At 44.1% G+C, this 15,932-nt stretch overlaps 1 protein-coding gene and 1 non-coding gene across 4 annotated transcripts in view; one reads left to right on the top strand and one right to left on the bottom strand.

The window, feature by feature from the left end:
* Window positions 1-15,932, bottom strand: part of PAFAH2 (platelet activating factor acetylhydrolase 2) — a 41,476-nt gene that overhangs the window by 19,489 nt on the left and 6,055 nt on the right. For 2 of the 3 annotated variants that reach the window (XM_061392828.1, XM_061392810.1), the window contains exons 2-8: window positions 15,686-15,827; window positions 14,605-14,758; window positions 13,682-13,778; window positions 6,061-6,129; window positions 5,553-5,694; window positions 4,525-4,638; window positions 387-478 (exon numbers count right to left, since the gene is read on the bottom strand). In XM_061392828.1, coding sequence (XP_061248812.1) covers window positions 387-478; window positions 4,525-4,638; window positions 5,553-5,694; window positions 6,061-6,129; window positions 13,682-13,778; window positions 14,605-14,758; window positions 15,686-15,775 — 758 coding nt within the window. In that variant the 5' untranslated portion in view covers window positions 15,776-15,827. The remainder of the gene's footprint in view (window positions 1-386; window positions 479-4,524; window positions 4,639-5,552; window positions 5,695-6,060; window positions 6,130-13,681; window positions 13,779-14,604; window positions 14,759-15,685; window positions 15,828-15,932) is intronic. The other variant, XM_061392818.1, reaches the window with a different exon arrangement.
* On the top strand, window positions 834-905 carry TRNAE-UUC (transfer RNA glutamic acid (anticodon UUC)). The gene has a single exon. It is a non-coding gene; the product is annotated as a tRNA-Glu (tRNA).

Here is a 15,932-nt window from a genome sequence, read left to right as displayed (position 1 = left end):
AGCAACTTCACTTTCACTTTTCACTTTCATGCATTGGAGGAGGAAATGGCAACCCACTCCAGTGTTCTTGCCTGGAGAATCCCAAGGATGGGGGAGCCTGGCAGGCTGCTGTCTATGGGGTCACACAGAGTCGGACACGACTGAAGCAACACAGCAGCAGCAGCAGCAGCAGCAGCAAGGAAGCCTCCAGATACTCTAGCTTATCAGCCTGTTTCCTTCTCTTCCTTGCACTTGCCTGCTGGGGATCTGATTACTTGTTACTTTGTTTACCTTGCTTTCTTCTTCACCACTGAACCCCCACCTCCCAAAACAGTGCAGGGTACATAATACTTGCTGAATGGTCGCATGGCATGTGGAGCTAACAGCAGCATCACTGGGAAACTCACCTAAATTGCGTCTCCTTGGCCAAGGCCAGAATAGCTGTGGCCCCTCCAAATGAATGTCCCATTACAGCCACACGGCTCATGTCAATGCCGCCCTGAAGGAAGCCAAGTCAGAAAGGCAGGGGTGCTCTTTTAGTGACTCTTCGGGGCAAGAGGAAGAAACAGGGAGGCGATGACACAGAAGCACAATACAGTGGGCGAGCCCTCCAAAACCACGTTATTAAGCACCTCTTGCCCACTGGAGAGCAGCCACTCAGGCCATCCATGGACTGAGCAGCCTCCTGTAGGCAGGAATTCTGAAAACCACGTCTTTCACCTTTATGTTTATAATCTTACCACCTGTAATATCTGGACCAGGTAGATACTCAAATATCTATTAATAAATGAATAAACTGAAGTTATGTGACCAGTCAGTAGAAGAACACATTAAGGATGAGAACTCTCAGGAATTCCCTGATAGTCCAGTGGTTAGGACTCAGCACTTTCACTGCAGGGGCCTGGGTTCAACCCCCAGTCAGGGACCTAAGATCTTGGAAGCCACAGAGCACAGCCAAGAAAAAAAGAATAAGAATTCTCTTCATCTAGATCCTTGCCTTACAACAGGAGGGATGATATTTGCACCAAATCAAGGGCAGAATGGGGTGCTCCTGCTGCCCCTCTACTTCGCTCTGAAGGAAGGACTGCTTGTACCGAAAGCATCTCAGGTTCTACTTCCTCTGATATCTGTCCTGACTTTTATCCAGCAGAGTGAGTCTGCTCACTCTAACAAGCTCTGCACTCATCTATTTCCGGTTGTCCCCAGAAGCCTTCAGGACATGGTTATATAAACAGCCACTGCAGCTGCCTGCTAAAGGGCTCAGGAAATCTCTCTAGGATTCACTGTCCAGCCTCTGCCCTGAACCTGTGCCTTCCTTTGCTCTCAGTAAAATCTAGCCCAAGATTTTGTATCTAAATTCTCCCCTTCATGGGACTTTCTTGGAGATCCAGTGGTTAAGACTTTGCCTTCCAGTGGTTAAGACTTTGCCTTCCAATGCCTGGGGTGCAGAATCCTGGTCGGGGAGCTAAGATTCCCACATGCTTCCAGGTAAGAAAACCAAAACATAAAACAGAAACAATGTTGTAACAAATTCAACAGAGACTTTGAAAGTGGTCCACATTAAAAAAAATTTTTTTTTTCTCCCCACTTTGCTAAATTCCTTCAGATTGGTCCAGGCCTCTTCAGCTTTTTTAATGGTAATATATTCACATAACTCTAAAATCAGGAGCATACAGAAGTCTTCCCCTTCCACACAGTTGCCCACTCCCTACCCAGACAGGTGAGTTTCTTGTGTCTTTGCAGAGCTTACTTATGGTATACAGGTAAACATGAATACATACGTTCTCGCTTTTACATAAGTGATACTGTACCTTACTTTTTTACACAAATATGACTACATCAAGAGCTTCCTTATCCTGTTTTACAGCCACATTTGATTTCACCATGCTACAGACCACTAGTGATCACCAAAACTGTTCTTCCTGCACACACAGCTAGACTCTATTTCCCAGTAGTTAGATGTGGCCTTGTGATTGATGTGAGTGGTAGTGGTTTTGTGATAGAATGTGAAAGTGATTATCTCCATTTCCAGTCCTGGATACTATAAACACTCTTCCATACCAACCTCCACACCCTTTCCCATTCCTGGCTTAATGTATATGGTGAAGGTAGGTTTCATAAGTGGAAGAGAGTAGAGCAATTAGAGGAAGGTAGCCCGGTTCCCTGAGTCAGTCCTTGCACAGAAGCACCCATTTTAGACTTCATGTGGGAAAGAAATAAATCTCTCCTCAATAAGCCACTGAGATTTGGGGCTTACATGTCATAGCAATTGCTTCCAAGTGGCTCAGTGGTAAAGAATCCACCTGCCAGTGCAGGAGTTGTAGGAAACTCGGGTTTGATCTCTGGGACAGGAAGATTCCCTGGAGGTGGAAATGTCAACCCACTCCAGTATTCTTGCCTGAAAAAAATCTCATGGACAGAGGAGCCTGGCAGGATACGGTCCATGGGGTCGCAAAGACTTGAACACAACTGAGCGACTGGGCACGGACGTTACAGCAATTAGCATTATCCAAAATAATACATCCATTGTTCCATAATCTATTAAGCCAGTTGTGCTCACTTATGGGTGAACATTTAGGATACTATCAATCTGCTGTTACAACAAACAACACTGGGATGAGTAACCTTGTACATACATCATGTCGCAAGTATGCAGGGATATGTAAAATCAATTCCCAGCACTGGAAATGGCTGGGTCCAACACAGCGTGCATCTGTGCTGTTGACAGCTATTGCCAAACTGCCCTGCAAGGGACAAGCTGCACTCACACCAGTAACAGAGCGGCGCTTATTTCCCCACAGCTTTGCCAACAGGGTAAGTCATCAATTTTTGGATCTTGCCCAATCTGACAGGTGAAAATTTACTTAGCTTTTAAAAAAAAACATTTATTTTATTTACTGGGCTGCACCAGGTCTTAGTTGCAACATGCAGGACGTTCTGGTTGGGGCATGTGACTCTCAGTTGCGACACCTGGGATCTAGTTTCTGGACCAGGGATCGAATCTGGGCCCCTTGCATTGGGAGCACGGAGCCGCAGTCACTGAGCCATTAGGGAATCCCCTTCTTAGCTTTTTTTTTTTTTTTAATTCTCTATTTCCTCAAAAGGCTGCCTCTGGAACTAATCCAGCTATACGTAGCCTGCCATCCCCCGATGCCTGTTTCAGGCCCACAGGCCTGAACTGCAGTGCCTGGGGCCCGCTTCTCCAGTGGGAATTGACAACACATGCTGGGAAAGTTCTCTGGATTTCAGGTCCTGCCTGATGCTGATGCTTCTTCCTGGAAGACTTTACCAGAACCTTTAAAAGATATTGTCTAAAGAGACTCTGGGGCACAGAGGACAGGTTTTGGAGTCAAAAAGCCCCAGCATAAAGTTTGACTCTACCACTTACTTAGCTATGCAACCTGGGGCAGTTACTTGGACTATTGGATCCTTGGTTTCTTCCTATGTAAAGAGATAACAATGTGTATGTATGTATGAAAAGAGCTCTTATCATAGAAAGTACTCATAAAGGACTCACTGTTATTTTATATATATATACATACCATTTTATAAATTTACCATTCTCATTCATACAATGGAATGTTACATGGCTATTAAAAAAAAAAATCACACCACAGGAAAATATTAACTGGCATAAAAAGACATTCATACTGTTTTGCTAAATGAAAAAAAGGCCACAAAATAGCTTATATTAAATAATAACATTATTGTTTTTTAAAATGCATTTTTAAAAGACCTAGAAGGACAAACATCAAAAAATTCTGTTTCGTTTTCTTTCATGCTTTTATGTGCTTTCTTGGTTCTCTAAATAAAGGCTCAGCTACTTTTCAGATTATGGGGAAAAGGATAGGATGGGGGAGGAAAATATACTTTTATAGGCACCAAATTTCATAGCGGGGACAGTTTCTCTCCTCCCAGGGGTTCTTAGGATTCCCTTAAAAGAAGGAACAAGCCCGCAGTAGACAACAGAGCTTGTCTGCAGCTCCACAGCCCTTCCTTTGTGAATGAACCATCTCTCCCTCATCCATGTGGCCCTGAGGGACTGTCAGTCCTGGTGCTCAGGTTCCCCTAATGCAGAAGTGGGTATATATCCTAGGCAGGCCAACCAGAATGCCCTATCCCTCTGACACAGAGATTGACTCAGAATGTGAATATGACCCAAATAGAGCCATGGCCTTTCCAGACATTGGAAGCTAAAAATGCTCTTTTCCTTTTAAATCTACAGCTGAGTTGAAATGCAGGTTCCGAATGCCAGCAACCACCCTTCTATGCCTGATGGAGAAAGTCTGGTGAGAATAAAGCCCATATACACAGAATGGAGCTGAGCCAGGAGAAGGGAGACAGTGCCAAGAGCTTTGATGACAATGCTGGAGACCCTGGCTCTAGCTACACTGGCCTAAAGCCAATCTGCCTCTGGTCTTCCTACTTATTTGAGCCAATAAATTATCTTTTGGTTGAAGCTAGTGAGTTAGGTTTCTGTTATTTGTAACCAAGAAAGTCTTGGTGAATAAAATATGTTCCCGGTCATACCAAGTGCTGCCATACCTTCAAGGTCATCAGATCCAATCCACCAGGCAAGATGTTGAGAACGGTCTGCCCAGCAGTGACCTCTTGTAGGATCTTCAACACCCTCACACACTCGCTCACCCTCTGATGCACCTGCAACGGAGACAGTCCTGGTGGGAGTGGAATACCACGCAACCACCCAGTGGGAATCTCCGTCTCCCTCAGAGCCAAGGAAGAGTGCAGGGATGCTGTGCCCACCCCCATCTCAGCAAGCACTGTGGGCCCCACATCCTGAGAAAGCCTCAGCTCCCTCACAGCCACTTACGTCAGCCCCACCTCACAGCGCAATGGAGTCAACCCAGCTGTTCACTCTACCCACCTACCCATGGCAAACAGAGGTATAATATGGGTATACTGTGTGGCATATGAAAGCATCTCGAAAACAAAAGGACATAAAAGTGTTCCTATTATCAACCCTGTACTGGATTCTGCTTGCCCATTTATAGCATATGTCTACTGCTTTTGTCTGCTAGTACTCAATCCACCCCTACTTCTATTAACCTTGACTTCTGAGGATTATCCCTCACCAAAAATATCTAGCAATGCATTTCTGATGGGAACTTCATATTTTGGTACTTCTCCGCAGCCTGAGTCTCTATCCAGGATTTTTTATATTACATCTTGGGGAAGAAACCGGGGACAACCCCCAAACAGCCCTCTTCTCTTAGATGGTGAGGGCGGACATGCGCAACCTCATACAGTAAGCCAGTTAGTAGATGAGACCAACCAGCAAGGGGACAGAAATGACGGTGATTCCAGTGGTCCTGTCCTTCCTACAGTCTGCTATGTAAACCAACCAATTCTCCTTTTTGTGGAACAAGCTTGAGTTGGGTTTCTGTCACTTGCAATTGTTAAGAGTTTTGATTAAGAGCTCATTTCTCAGCTGTGACAAGCTCAGGACCACTCTGAGTGAGATTTCAAAAGAAGTGAGTTCAGACTCTTCTTAGTGAGTGTCTTATACAGAAGACAGGCTTAGTAACTCTCCCTCCCTATTGGCATAAGCCTACCTGGTAGTTCCGAACATAGAATTCCTTCTCCCCTTCCTCAATTTGACGGTGGGGGATCCATTCCTCCTCCAGGGCCTCATTGTCAGGCTGGTTCTCCTCTGGGGTCTGCTTGCAGAAACAGGTGGCCGCAGCTGACCCATCCCTGCAATACACATGCCCCCAGGGACTTATTTTCCCCTTTACCAAATCCTCCTTAAAATCAGCCAAGCCATTCTAGCTTATCCTCTAGCTAAATGGGGAAAAGACAGGGGGCATACTTAGGAGAGTAGAAAAACATGGGGATTTGGGGGACTGACCTGGGTTTGAACCCCAATTTAGCTGTGTCACTTTCAGCAAAGTTAGTCAGTATCTTTGAACCCTGGTGTCCTCACGTTTTAAAACGAATACAATCCCTACCTTGCCTAACACTAGGACTGGAAATAATATATCCAGAGGAAACTAGCCTATACCCAAGCCCAGGATGGCAGACACCCGACCCATGATGGTTCGTTTAGACTATCATCCTCACCTGTGCTCTGGTACAGCAACCACAAAGCCACGAGAAGCCAGCTCCATGCAGAAGGCTGAATACACTGTCCTAGAGATCCAGGAAGGAACCGAGAGAAGTGATCAAAGAATGGCCTGCCCTTAGCCTCCCGTCCAACCATGCTCTGCTAGTAGCCATCACAAAAGATGGAATGGAGGAAGCTTCATTTGCAGCAGCCCTTCTTCAGGAGCTTTCCCCAGCCAGCATACCCCAACTCTCACCAAAAATCCAAGTGTTCTCCTCCAGGGAGCATGTGCAGATTGATCCACGATGTTTTGCAACCCCAAACACTGACTCATCTTCCCCATCCCAACCCCAATACAATTTGGCTACTCCACACAGTTGCTTTTTTATTGTGTATATATTGTGCGTGCTGCGTGCCAAGTCGCTTCAGTTGCGTCTTAACTCTTTGCAACACTATGTACCACACCCTGCCAGGCTCCTCTATCCACGGGGTTCTCCAGGCAAGAGTACAGGAGTGGGTTGCCATGCCCTCTGTATACCGTACATCTCCCAAATTAGTTGGTGAGCTCCCTGAGGACAAGCACTCTGGCTACTTTTTAACATGCAAATATGCATCTGTGATTTAGCATGTGGGTTCCTTTGGTCTGTCCTCCAACATTAAAAAAAAATATGGCAGACACTGCTAATTGCCTACTCCAAACACCTATTTTTCCCTTCCTCCTTAATAATAGAATCTAATTTTCAGCTGAAGACACTCTCATAGATCAAAATGACACTTCCCAGCCTCTCTGTAGCCAGGTTTGTCTATGTGACTAAGTTCTAGTCCAGCAACAGGAATGTAATGCTACTCTAAGCGATTTAAAATTTTCTAGTAGATATATTTTAAATAGTGAAAAGAAACAGAATTTTTTGGCTATTTTGATGTTTGTCCTTCCAGTTCTTTTAAAAATGCATTAAAAAATAATATTATTTAATATAAGCTATTTTGTGGCCTTTTTTTTCATTTAGCAAACAGTATGAATGTCTTCTTATGCCAGTTCATATTTTCCTGTGGTGTGATTTTTTTTTTAAAAGCCATGTAACATTCCATTGTATGAATGAGAATGGTAAATTTATAAAATGGTGTATGTATGTATATATATATATATATATATACACACACACATAAAATAACAGTGAGTCCTTTATGAGTACTTTCTATGATAAGAGCTCTTTTCACAATAGGCCAAGTATCTGCCCCAGGTTACACAACTAAGCAAGTGGTAGAGTCAAACTTTACGCTGGGGCTTTTTGACTCCAAAACCTGTGCTCTGTGCCCCAGAGACTCTTTAGACAATATCTTTTAAAGGCTCTGGTAAAGTCTTCCAGGAAGAAGCATCAGCCTGGATGGTTAATAACCCAATATAGCTAAAACATTATCATTTCAACATATAATCAAGATTTTTAAATTAACAAAATATTTTATTGCACTATCTTTTTTTTTTTTCATATGAAGTCTTTGAAACCCAGTGTGTGTTTTATGCTTATAGCATATCTCAGTTTGGACCAGTCATACTTCAAATATTCAATAGACACATGTGGCCAGAAGTTACCAAAATGGACAGGGCAGCTCTAGTCAATGGTATGTAAGCAGCTGTGTTATATAGAACTTTCAGGGGAGTTTTCCCTTCCTACAGCATGGACTGTGGATGTATTGGCTAGAGCTAAGCAACCTCCCTGGGTCATGAGATATTCTTAGAAGCAGAAGCCACACACACAGAGCAAGATTATAAAAGAAGTCTGGTTTTTTACTTTATAGAACTACCATATTAGCTCTGTCTAGTTTTACTTTATCTGAGCTAAAAATAAACTTTATATTATTTAGGTCACTATTGTTTGAGTTTTTCTATTAAATACAACTTGCCTGTACCCTAACTGATTCAGGAAGGTCAGTTACTTAAATTTCTTTTCACCTTCTCTCACTTCTCTTGGGGAGGCAATGAACAGGATTTAAGAGCTAGAGATTTCTGATCCCTCCCCAGTTCAGGCTGTAATCTTGAGCAAGTCCGCCTTTCAGAGTTGGTTTGCTCATCTGTAAGATATTCTTCCACCCACCTACCTCACAAGACCAAACATGTAATGTTAGACAGGGGCACATTACAAATGGTTTGGTAATATTTAAAAATACACACGTCTCCCTGGGATGGAAAGTCACAAGTCTGTGACCCATGAGAAGGATTTCAGATCCTGAATTAACCACAGATACAATGAGAGGAAACCATGTCTCTTTACCTCCCTGCCTTTTTTTCTTGGAATTTCACTACAGTTAATGAAGAGTATTTATAATTGATTCACCCAAGTCTATTTAGATGTGAAGCCTCAAGACAGAGTCTTAGACCAAAAAGACCACGCTAAAGTCATGCGCTCACCTGTTCTCTGTGAGCTTAGGAAAGAGTATTTCTCAGCTCCTTTTCTCCACTAGACTACAATCTGAAAGCAGGGCTCTATCTTATTCACTACTGAACACCCAGCCACAGCATAGGCCCTCACACATGGCAGGTACTAAATTTACTGAATAAGAAAGCAACATTGAAAACCATCTTGCCGTCCTTCTCATCTCTACATCTGCTCTCCACTTCCTGCCATGGACTATAATTATGTACATCTAGATGCAGTCTCCTCTAGTGGATGAAAATTCCTTGATTTGTTTTATTTCTATATGTCCCACCTTTTTTTCATGCCAAGAAACTGGCACAGAGCAGGTGCTCAACAGAAATCTGCTGAATGTATGGAAGCTAGCAAAACATAAATATTTATTGGGAAACTACTGTTTTCCAGGTACTGCCCTAGACATCGGGAAAGATAGAAGACAGACATGGTCTCTGCCTTCATGGAGCTTACAATCTAGTAAAAAAGACATATGTTAAAGAATAATCACATAAATAATTAATTCATTACAATTATGTTAAGTACTGAGAAGTACAGATTGTCTTATGAAAGCATGTCAGGGTGGGTGTCCCTAAGAAGGTGACACCAAAACTAAAGACCCTGAAGGTAATTTGGAATTAGCCAGGCAAAAGACTAAAGGTGGGGAGAAGAGAGGAACAGAACAGGAAATATTCCAAGCAAAGGGAACAGCCACAGAGCACAGCACAGATGAAAACCCTAGGGCAGACATTTGCAGCATCATGGACGGACTGAGTGAAGTAAGGAGAGGTTGTTGCTGAGCCGTGAACGACACCAGGATTCTTGGCCTCTGGAGGAGAAGAGTTCAATCCGGGGCCAGTGACAAGGCCTGATCGCTCAAAGCTTTTGTGTAATAAAGTTTTATTAAAGTTAAAAGAGATAGAGAAAGCTTCGGACACAGACATTAGAAGGGGGCAGAAAGAGTGCCCCCCTGCTAGTCTTTAGCCGGAAGTTATATAGCTACTAGCAGTCTGCTAATTAGAGAAAGGAAATGTCTCAAAACTCAGAGAATGTCACCAGGCCCCTCACCGACAACATGCATTTTGAGATAACATCACCACAGGGTGAGTTGTCGGGGCCATAACATGACTGACAGGAATCTTGAAGAAAGGCAGGTTTCCAAGCAAACACAGCCTCATGAACATAACTTAAGAGAATATTTGCATGAGTAAAACAAACTGGTTCTGAGTCTTAGGTGGTACCAACTAGAAGACAGAGTCTAGAGTAAATACATAGTCATTAACATAGCTTAAGACAAACATTTCCACAAGAAAAAAGCATGGGTTAGCTCAAGGTTTGAAAAATGTTAAGTTCTGTGAGAGATGGACTATAAAGAAAGCTGAGCGCTGAAGAACTGATGCTTTTGAACTGTGGTGTTGGAGAGGACTCTTGAGAGTCCCTTGGACTGCAAGGAGATCCAACCAGTCCATTCTAAACGAGATCAGTCCTGAATATTCATTGGAAGGACTGATGCTGAAGCTGAAACTCCAATACTTTGGCCACCTCATGTGAAGAGTTGACTCATTAGAAAAGACCCTGATGCTAGAAAGATTGAAGGCAGAGGAGACGGGGACGACAGAAGATGAGATGCTTGGATGGCATCACCGACTCAATGGACATGAGTTTGAATAAACTCCAGGAGTCGGCGATGGACAGGGAGGCCTGGCATGCTGCAGTCCATGGGGTTACAAAGAGTTGGACATGACTGAGTGACTGAACTGAACTGAAGTTCTGGTGTAACCAGGTGTCCTCATGGCAACACAGAATTTTAACAGATACTGAAGGAGAAAACAGACATAGCTGGATTCCATCTTAGGCCAGGCTGTGAACATTAGGCTACACACACAGTCACCCTCCCAATGGACTCTGAACTTTGTGCCTGGTGTCTATAGAAATGGCATACCAATGGAAAACCAGACCCGCGGATAAAAGAGCCTCAGGACTCGTACTTGGACTCTTGTTGCCTAAAAGAATATGCTAATTATCTCTGTAACAGAACAAAGTGGTAAATTCTATTATGTTTACAGGGATATGACCACAGGCTTATTGATAAATATCCACTGTTTATCAAGTCTTGTGACACATGAATCATGGGTTAACTTTGATCCTACCTCTCTTTACCTTGTCCAGACTAATTTCAAGGAATTTGGGGAGGTGGGTTTGAGCAAGTACACTTAGGGTTTATAAGGTTTTCACAAAAACTGGTCGGGGTCCTTGGCTAAGAGGAGACTCTGCCTTGGGCCCGCTGGTGTAATACACTGCACTCCACTATCTGCATTGTCCTTCTGAGTGAGTTTGTTTCCCGGAAAGTGTGGCTACAACAATACCTCTTTTTAAATTTGTATAGAGAAGGGGAAAAAATCTAACACTTGTAGTTTCCTCCTGTCGCTTAAGAGAGAGATAAATGTCTGACACTTGCTGCCTATTTCCTCCATTTGGAGACCCATGGCCTTCCTGCCTGTTACCCTCTCAGTAAGACAAATAAACACTGTTAATTATATGTGGAATCTTAAAGCCAAAAAAAAAAAAAAGATACAAATGAACTTATTTACAAAACAGACTCACAGACGTCAGAAACAAAGTTATGGTTACCAGGGGGAAAGGGACAGTTAGGGAGTTTGGGATGGACATGTATCTAAAATGGGTAAGCAACAAGGACCTACTGCATAGCACAGGGAAATCTGCTCAATGTAATGTAACAACCTAAATGAGAAAAGAATTTGAAAAAGAATAGATACATGTATATGTACAACTGAATTGCTTTGTTATAAACCTCAAACTAATGCTATATTGTTAATCAACTGTACTCTAATATAAAAAATAGAATTTTTATAATTAAAAATTTATAATTTATTTTATTTATAGCATCTATTTTATTAAATACTTTATTTTATTAAATAAAAATATTATAATCTAATTTCTAAAATAGAGCATGTCTCAAGGACAAAAAAATAAAAAAAACTCCAGTATCTTCAAACAAAGAAAAAAACTCAAAAACTCTGAGGCAGAAACTAACATAGTACCTTTAGGGCTGTTTGTCTGGAAACCTGGAGGTGGGCAAGTTGCAAGGAACTAGGCTGGAAACTTTGCCCTGTACCTGCCTTCAGATAAGATCATGACAAGAGCTGAATGAAGTTCAAAGGGCTCCCAAATATAAAAAGGAATGCATCTGAGTTGGTTCCAATGAGGTAGATGAACCTAGAGCCTATTATACAAAGTGAAGTAAGTCAGAAAGAGAAAGACAAATATCATATACTAACATATATATTGGAGAAGGCAATGGCACCCCACTCCAGTACTGTTGCCTGGAAAATCCCATGGACAGAGGAGCCTGGTAGGCTGCAGTCCATGGGGTCGCTAAGAGTCGGACACGACTGAGCGACTTCACTTTCACTTTTCCCTTTCCTGCATTGGAGAAGGAAATGGCAACCCACTCCAGGGTTGTTGCCTGGAGAATCCCAGGGACGGGGGAGCCTGGTGGGCTGCCGTCTATGGGGTCGCACAGAGTCGGACATGACTGAAGCGACTTAGAGCAGCATATATATGGAATCTAGCAGGATGGTACTGATGAACCTGTCTACAGGGCAACGATGGAGACGCAGACATGGAGAACAGACTTTGGGACACAGTGGGGGAGGGACGTGGGATGGTTTGAGAAAGTAGCACTGAAACATATACAAGACCACAAGCAAAAGAGATAGCCAGTGGGAATTTGCTGAATGACACAGGAACCCAAAGCTCATGCTCTGACAACCTAGAGGGGTGGGGTAGGGAGGGAGTTGGGAGGGAGGCTTAAGAGGGAGGGGACATTTGTATACCTACGGCTGATTTATGTTGATGTATGGCGAAAGCCAACAAAATATTTTAAAGCAACTATCCTTCAATTAAAAATAATTTTTTAAATAAATAAAAAGAACTTACTGATGTTCCTCAGAGCAGGAATATGCCAAAGCAAACAATAATAATAATAAAATAAAATAGACCTCCCTGGCTACAGTGTAAACAATCGTTCCAGTGGAAGTGGGATGTGTAAAGGCAAAAATAGATGACTTTGTGTAACACTCTTGGACATAAACTAGACTTATATGTTGATGAATGAACATACAGTGCGAATATTCACAAGCTTAAACAGGAACCACGTGCACAGTAGTTAATACGTAACTACATAACTACATAACACACCAAGGTGCAGAAATAAGAATTCATGGGGAGAATTCTGAATGGATATTGACTTGTAAGGGCTTCCCTGAGATCTCAGTTGGGAAAGAATCCACCTGCAATTCCGCCTGCAATGCAGGAGACCCTGGTTCAATTCCTGAGTCAGAAAGATCAGCTGGAGAAGGAATAGACTACCAACACCAGTATTCCTGGGCTTCCCTCGTAGCTCAGCTGGTAGAGAATCCATCCACAATGGGAGACCTGGGTTCGAACCCTGGGTTGGGAAGATCCCCTGGAGAAGGGAAAGGCTATCCACTCCAGTATTCTGGCCTGGAGAATTCCATGGACTGTATAGTCTATAGGGTCACAAAGAGTCGGTCACAACTGAGTGACTTTCACTTTCACAGTTTCACTGACTCGTAAAACAGGCCAGCATTCCCTGAAGTTGATGACGAAGGGGCTCTTACAGTTCATCGCCCCACAATCCTCCATGTAGAGAGATGGAGAGGAGTATGGGCTTAAGTGCACACCTACTCGGTGTCTCATCTGAGTCCATTTGACAGATGAGGAAATACAGGCTCAGAGACGCCTACCATGGTCCTAGCTCACACAGCACAGTGGTGAGGCTGAGATTAACAGCTGAGGCTGCAAGCTCCACGGAGCAGGGAGCCAGAATGTCTTCATCACTGCTGTCCCCGATGCATGTTGAATAATTGACTCTCTGAACATAAAGCTCAAGCTCCTTCTAGTACTTCTGGGCTGTTATAGAGGAAGAAGGCTAAAACAGTATTTATATAAATGCTAGAACATGAGAAGGGAAAGATATGAAGGTTGCTGAAAGGCTCCACCAGGTGAAAGGGGCTTGAGGAAGGCCTTCTAAAGAAGGTGGACCCAGTGCTTTGGGATGAAGCGGATGATAGATAAGAGAGCTGACAGATGGAAATATGGGTTTCTTTGTCTTTTGAGAACATGCTGAGAGTCAGCGGCTGCAACCAGGCAAGGAATGTGACAAGATCTGGGGGAGAGCAACTCTTACCTGAAGGCTCCCATGCCATGAGAGAAGATGATCAAGGGGTATCCAGAGTCCTTTGTTTTAAAGGGGCCATTCCAGCTAACAGGCAGGCGACAAGATCCTAGCAGAGACATGGGATAAGAATCTCCGGCTGCCCCCCAAGGGCAGCCTGAGCACAAGCATGGTGGGGACCCAGTGGCCCTCCTCTCAAGAGATCCACCTTTCACCCGAGCAGCCCAGGACAATCAATCATTTATTCTTTCCCTGTTTCTCCCCTTGGGAGCATGAACACAACAGAAAGTGGGAAAAGAAATCCAAAGGGGAAGTACTGAACAACCTACGGGGTAAATCCCTGAGATGCTAAGGCAGTCGGTAGAGTTCCTAATGGTGAGGTCTTTGGGGGAAGTGGATGACTCAGTGTGATCTGACCCAGAAGAGGGAGGAGCTAGAGGGGCAACTGCAGGAGATGGTATGCTCCTTGGCAGTCAAGAGTGCTTCTTTAATCTACGCTATAGCTGACACAGAGTAGAAATAATGCATGCTGGATACATAAGTAATAGTTGCCACCTATGGAACACATTCTACATCCCAAGCACAGCACTAGAGTGCATCTTTTATATACGTCTGACATTACAATCCTGCAAAGGTAGATGTTCAGACACATTAAGTAACTGGCCCAAGCCCCACAGCTAGTAAATGATAAGGACTGGATTCGAATCCAGGGCAGTCTAACTCTATAACTAAAGCTCTTCAAAAACAAACAAACAAACAAATAAATAAAGTTCTTATGTTTGTAATTCTCTCCACTCTCCATACCACACTGACTAACAGATGCCCCACTACAAAGGGCTGGACAACACAAACTACAAGGTACTGTGTCTGCCTGGAGATCCCCAAGGGACATAACTACAGCTGGGAGAGTACCCAGGGGTGACGCCAGCTCTTACCCACACCCAGGTTGAACAGTAACCCCCCCCAGCGCTTATTAAACTTTAGGTATTCGGCCAGGCCAGCACAGTACTCATAGCGGGGAATCCACAGGGGCTGCTCCGAGGTCTCCTCTGCCTCTTGGCATGGGTAGAACAGTCGAAAGAAGCTGCCCTGTAAGAGAAAAAAGACAGCAGCTGCTCGGAGCAAGAAGCCCAAGCATGGCTACATTTCCCAACAGACACGTTCAGCAGTTGTTTGCGGGTACCAGCCAAGTACTGAAACAGGGAAACTTTACCTTCAATTCATATACCTGAATTTTGCCTTCAGAAAAACCAAAAAGAAGCAATTTTATGTTCGGCATTCACGTAAGGCTTATGTTATTTCAAACAGCCAACTGTATTTTGAATTACATTGGAGGAGTACTAAAATATTTCCAGTGCTTGGGCTATCAAAAGATTTCAATTTGGCTGGAAGCCCAGGTCTGGAGGAGCCCCAGAAGTGAAGCCGTAGCTCTCTTGTTGAATGGGGTGACATTGGTGGCACCCAGGGCAACCCTGGAGCCTGGCCCCTGGGAAGCAGCAGCAGCACATTCACTCTACATGGGGGTATGTGCCTCTCACAAGGGAGAGGGGAGAGTTCAAGGGCCAGCAGAGAATGACCTAGGAACTGAAGGAGGGAAAGTCCCAGACTAAAGTAGGAGGGGGAACAGACGAGAGCAGAAGAGGAGAAAAAGGAGACTGTTTTCCTACTCGGGGCCGGGGCGTCAAAGGTCAATGGCACATAGCCCACCGCTCTTCCTCTCATACACTCAGATTAGGGCGAGATCCAAAACCTTCCCAGGATCAGGCACCTGCTCTCAAGACATCAGATAGCTACCTTTGAACTTAGAGGCCCCAGTTCCTCCAAGTTGGGAAAAAGAACCCATCATCTCTTTCTGTTGAGATGTCTCTAATTGAAAAGAGGAGAAAAGTTCAGGGGAAAGAGACCTGGGTGCTCGGCAATCAAATCCAAACCAGCTCTAACTCAGGTTTCCCCTAGCTGGAATGACACCATCAGACGTGCAGACAGAAGCAGTGGAGACATGCTGGAGACACTTACCTGGAGGCTCTGCCCCTCCATCACATCCCCACAGCCTACGAGGTGGGGTCCCGTGACGGGTGGGAAGCTCACAGACTGGTTGACCCCCATCTCATAACCAGCTGAACTGAACGACGACTTGGGCAGTGGCTGAACTTGACGGCTGCAGGGTGGAACACAGAACCGCCTCTTGCTGGTTTCCTCTCAGCTTCCTGTTGCTTATTCGTATCATCAGCCACCCCTCTCTTACCCCTCCTATTACCCCTCC

Source organism: Bos javanicus, chromosome 2, assembly GCF_032452875.1.
Source record: "Bos javanicus breed banteng chromosome 2, ARS-OSU_banteng_1.0, whole genome shotgun sequence".
Lineage (NCBI taxonomy): Eukaryota > Metazoa > Chordata > Mammalia > Artiodactyla > Bovidae > Bos > Bos javanicus.
Note: the sequence above shows the minus strand (reverse complement) of the source record. Positions and strands in the feature narration are given on the sequence as shown.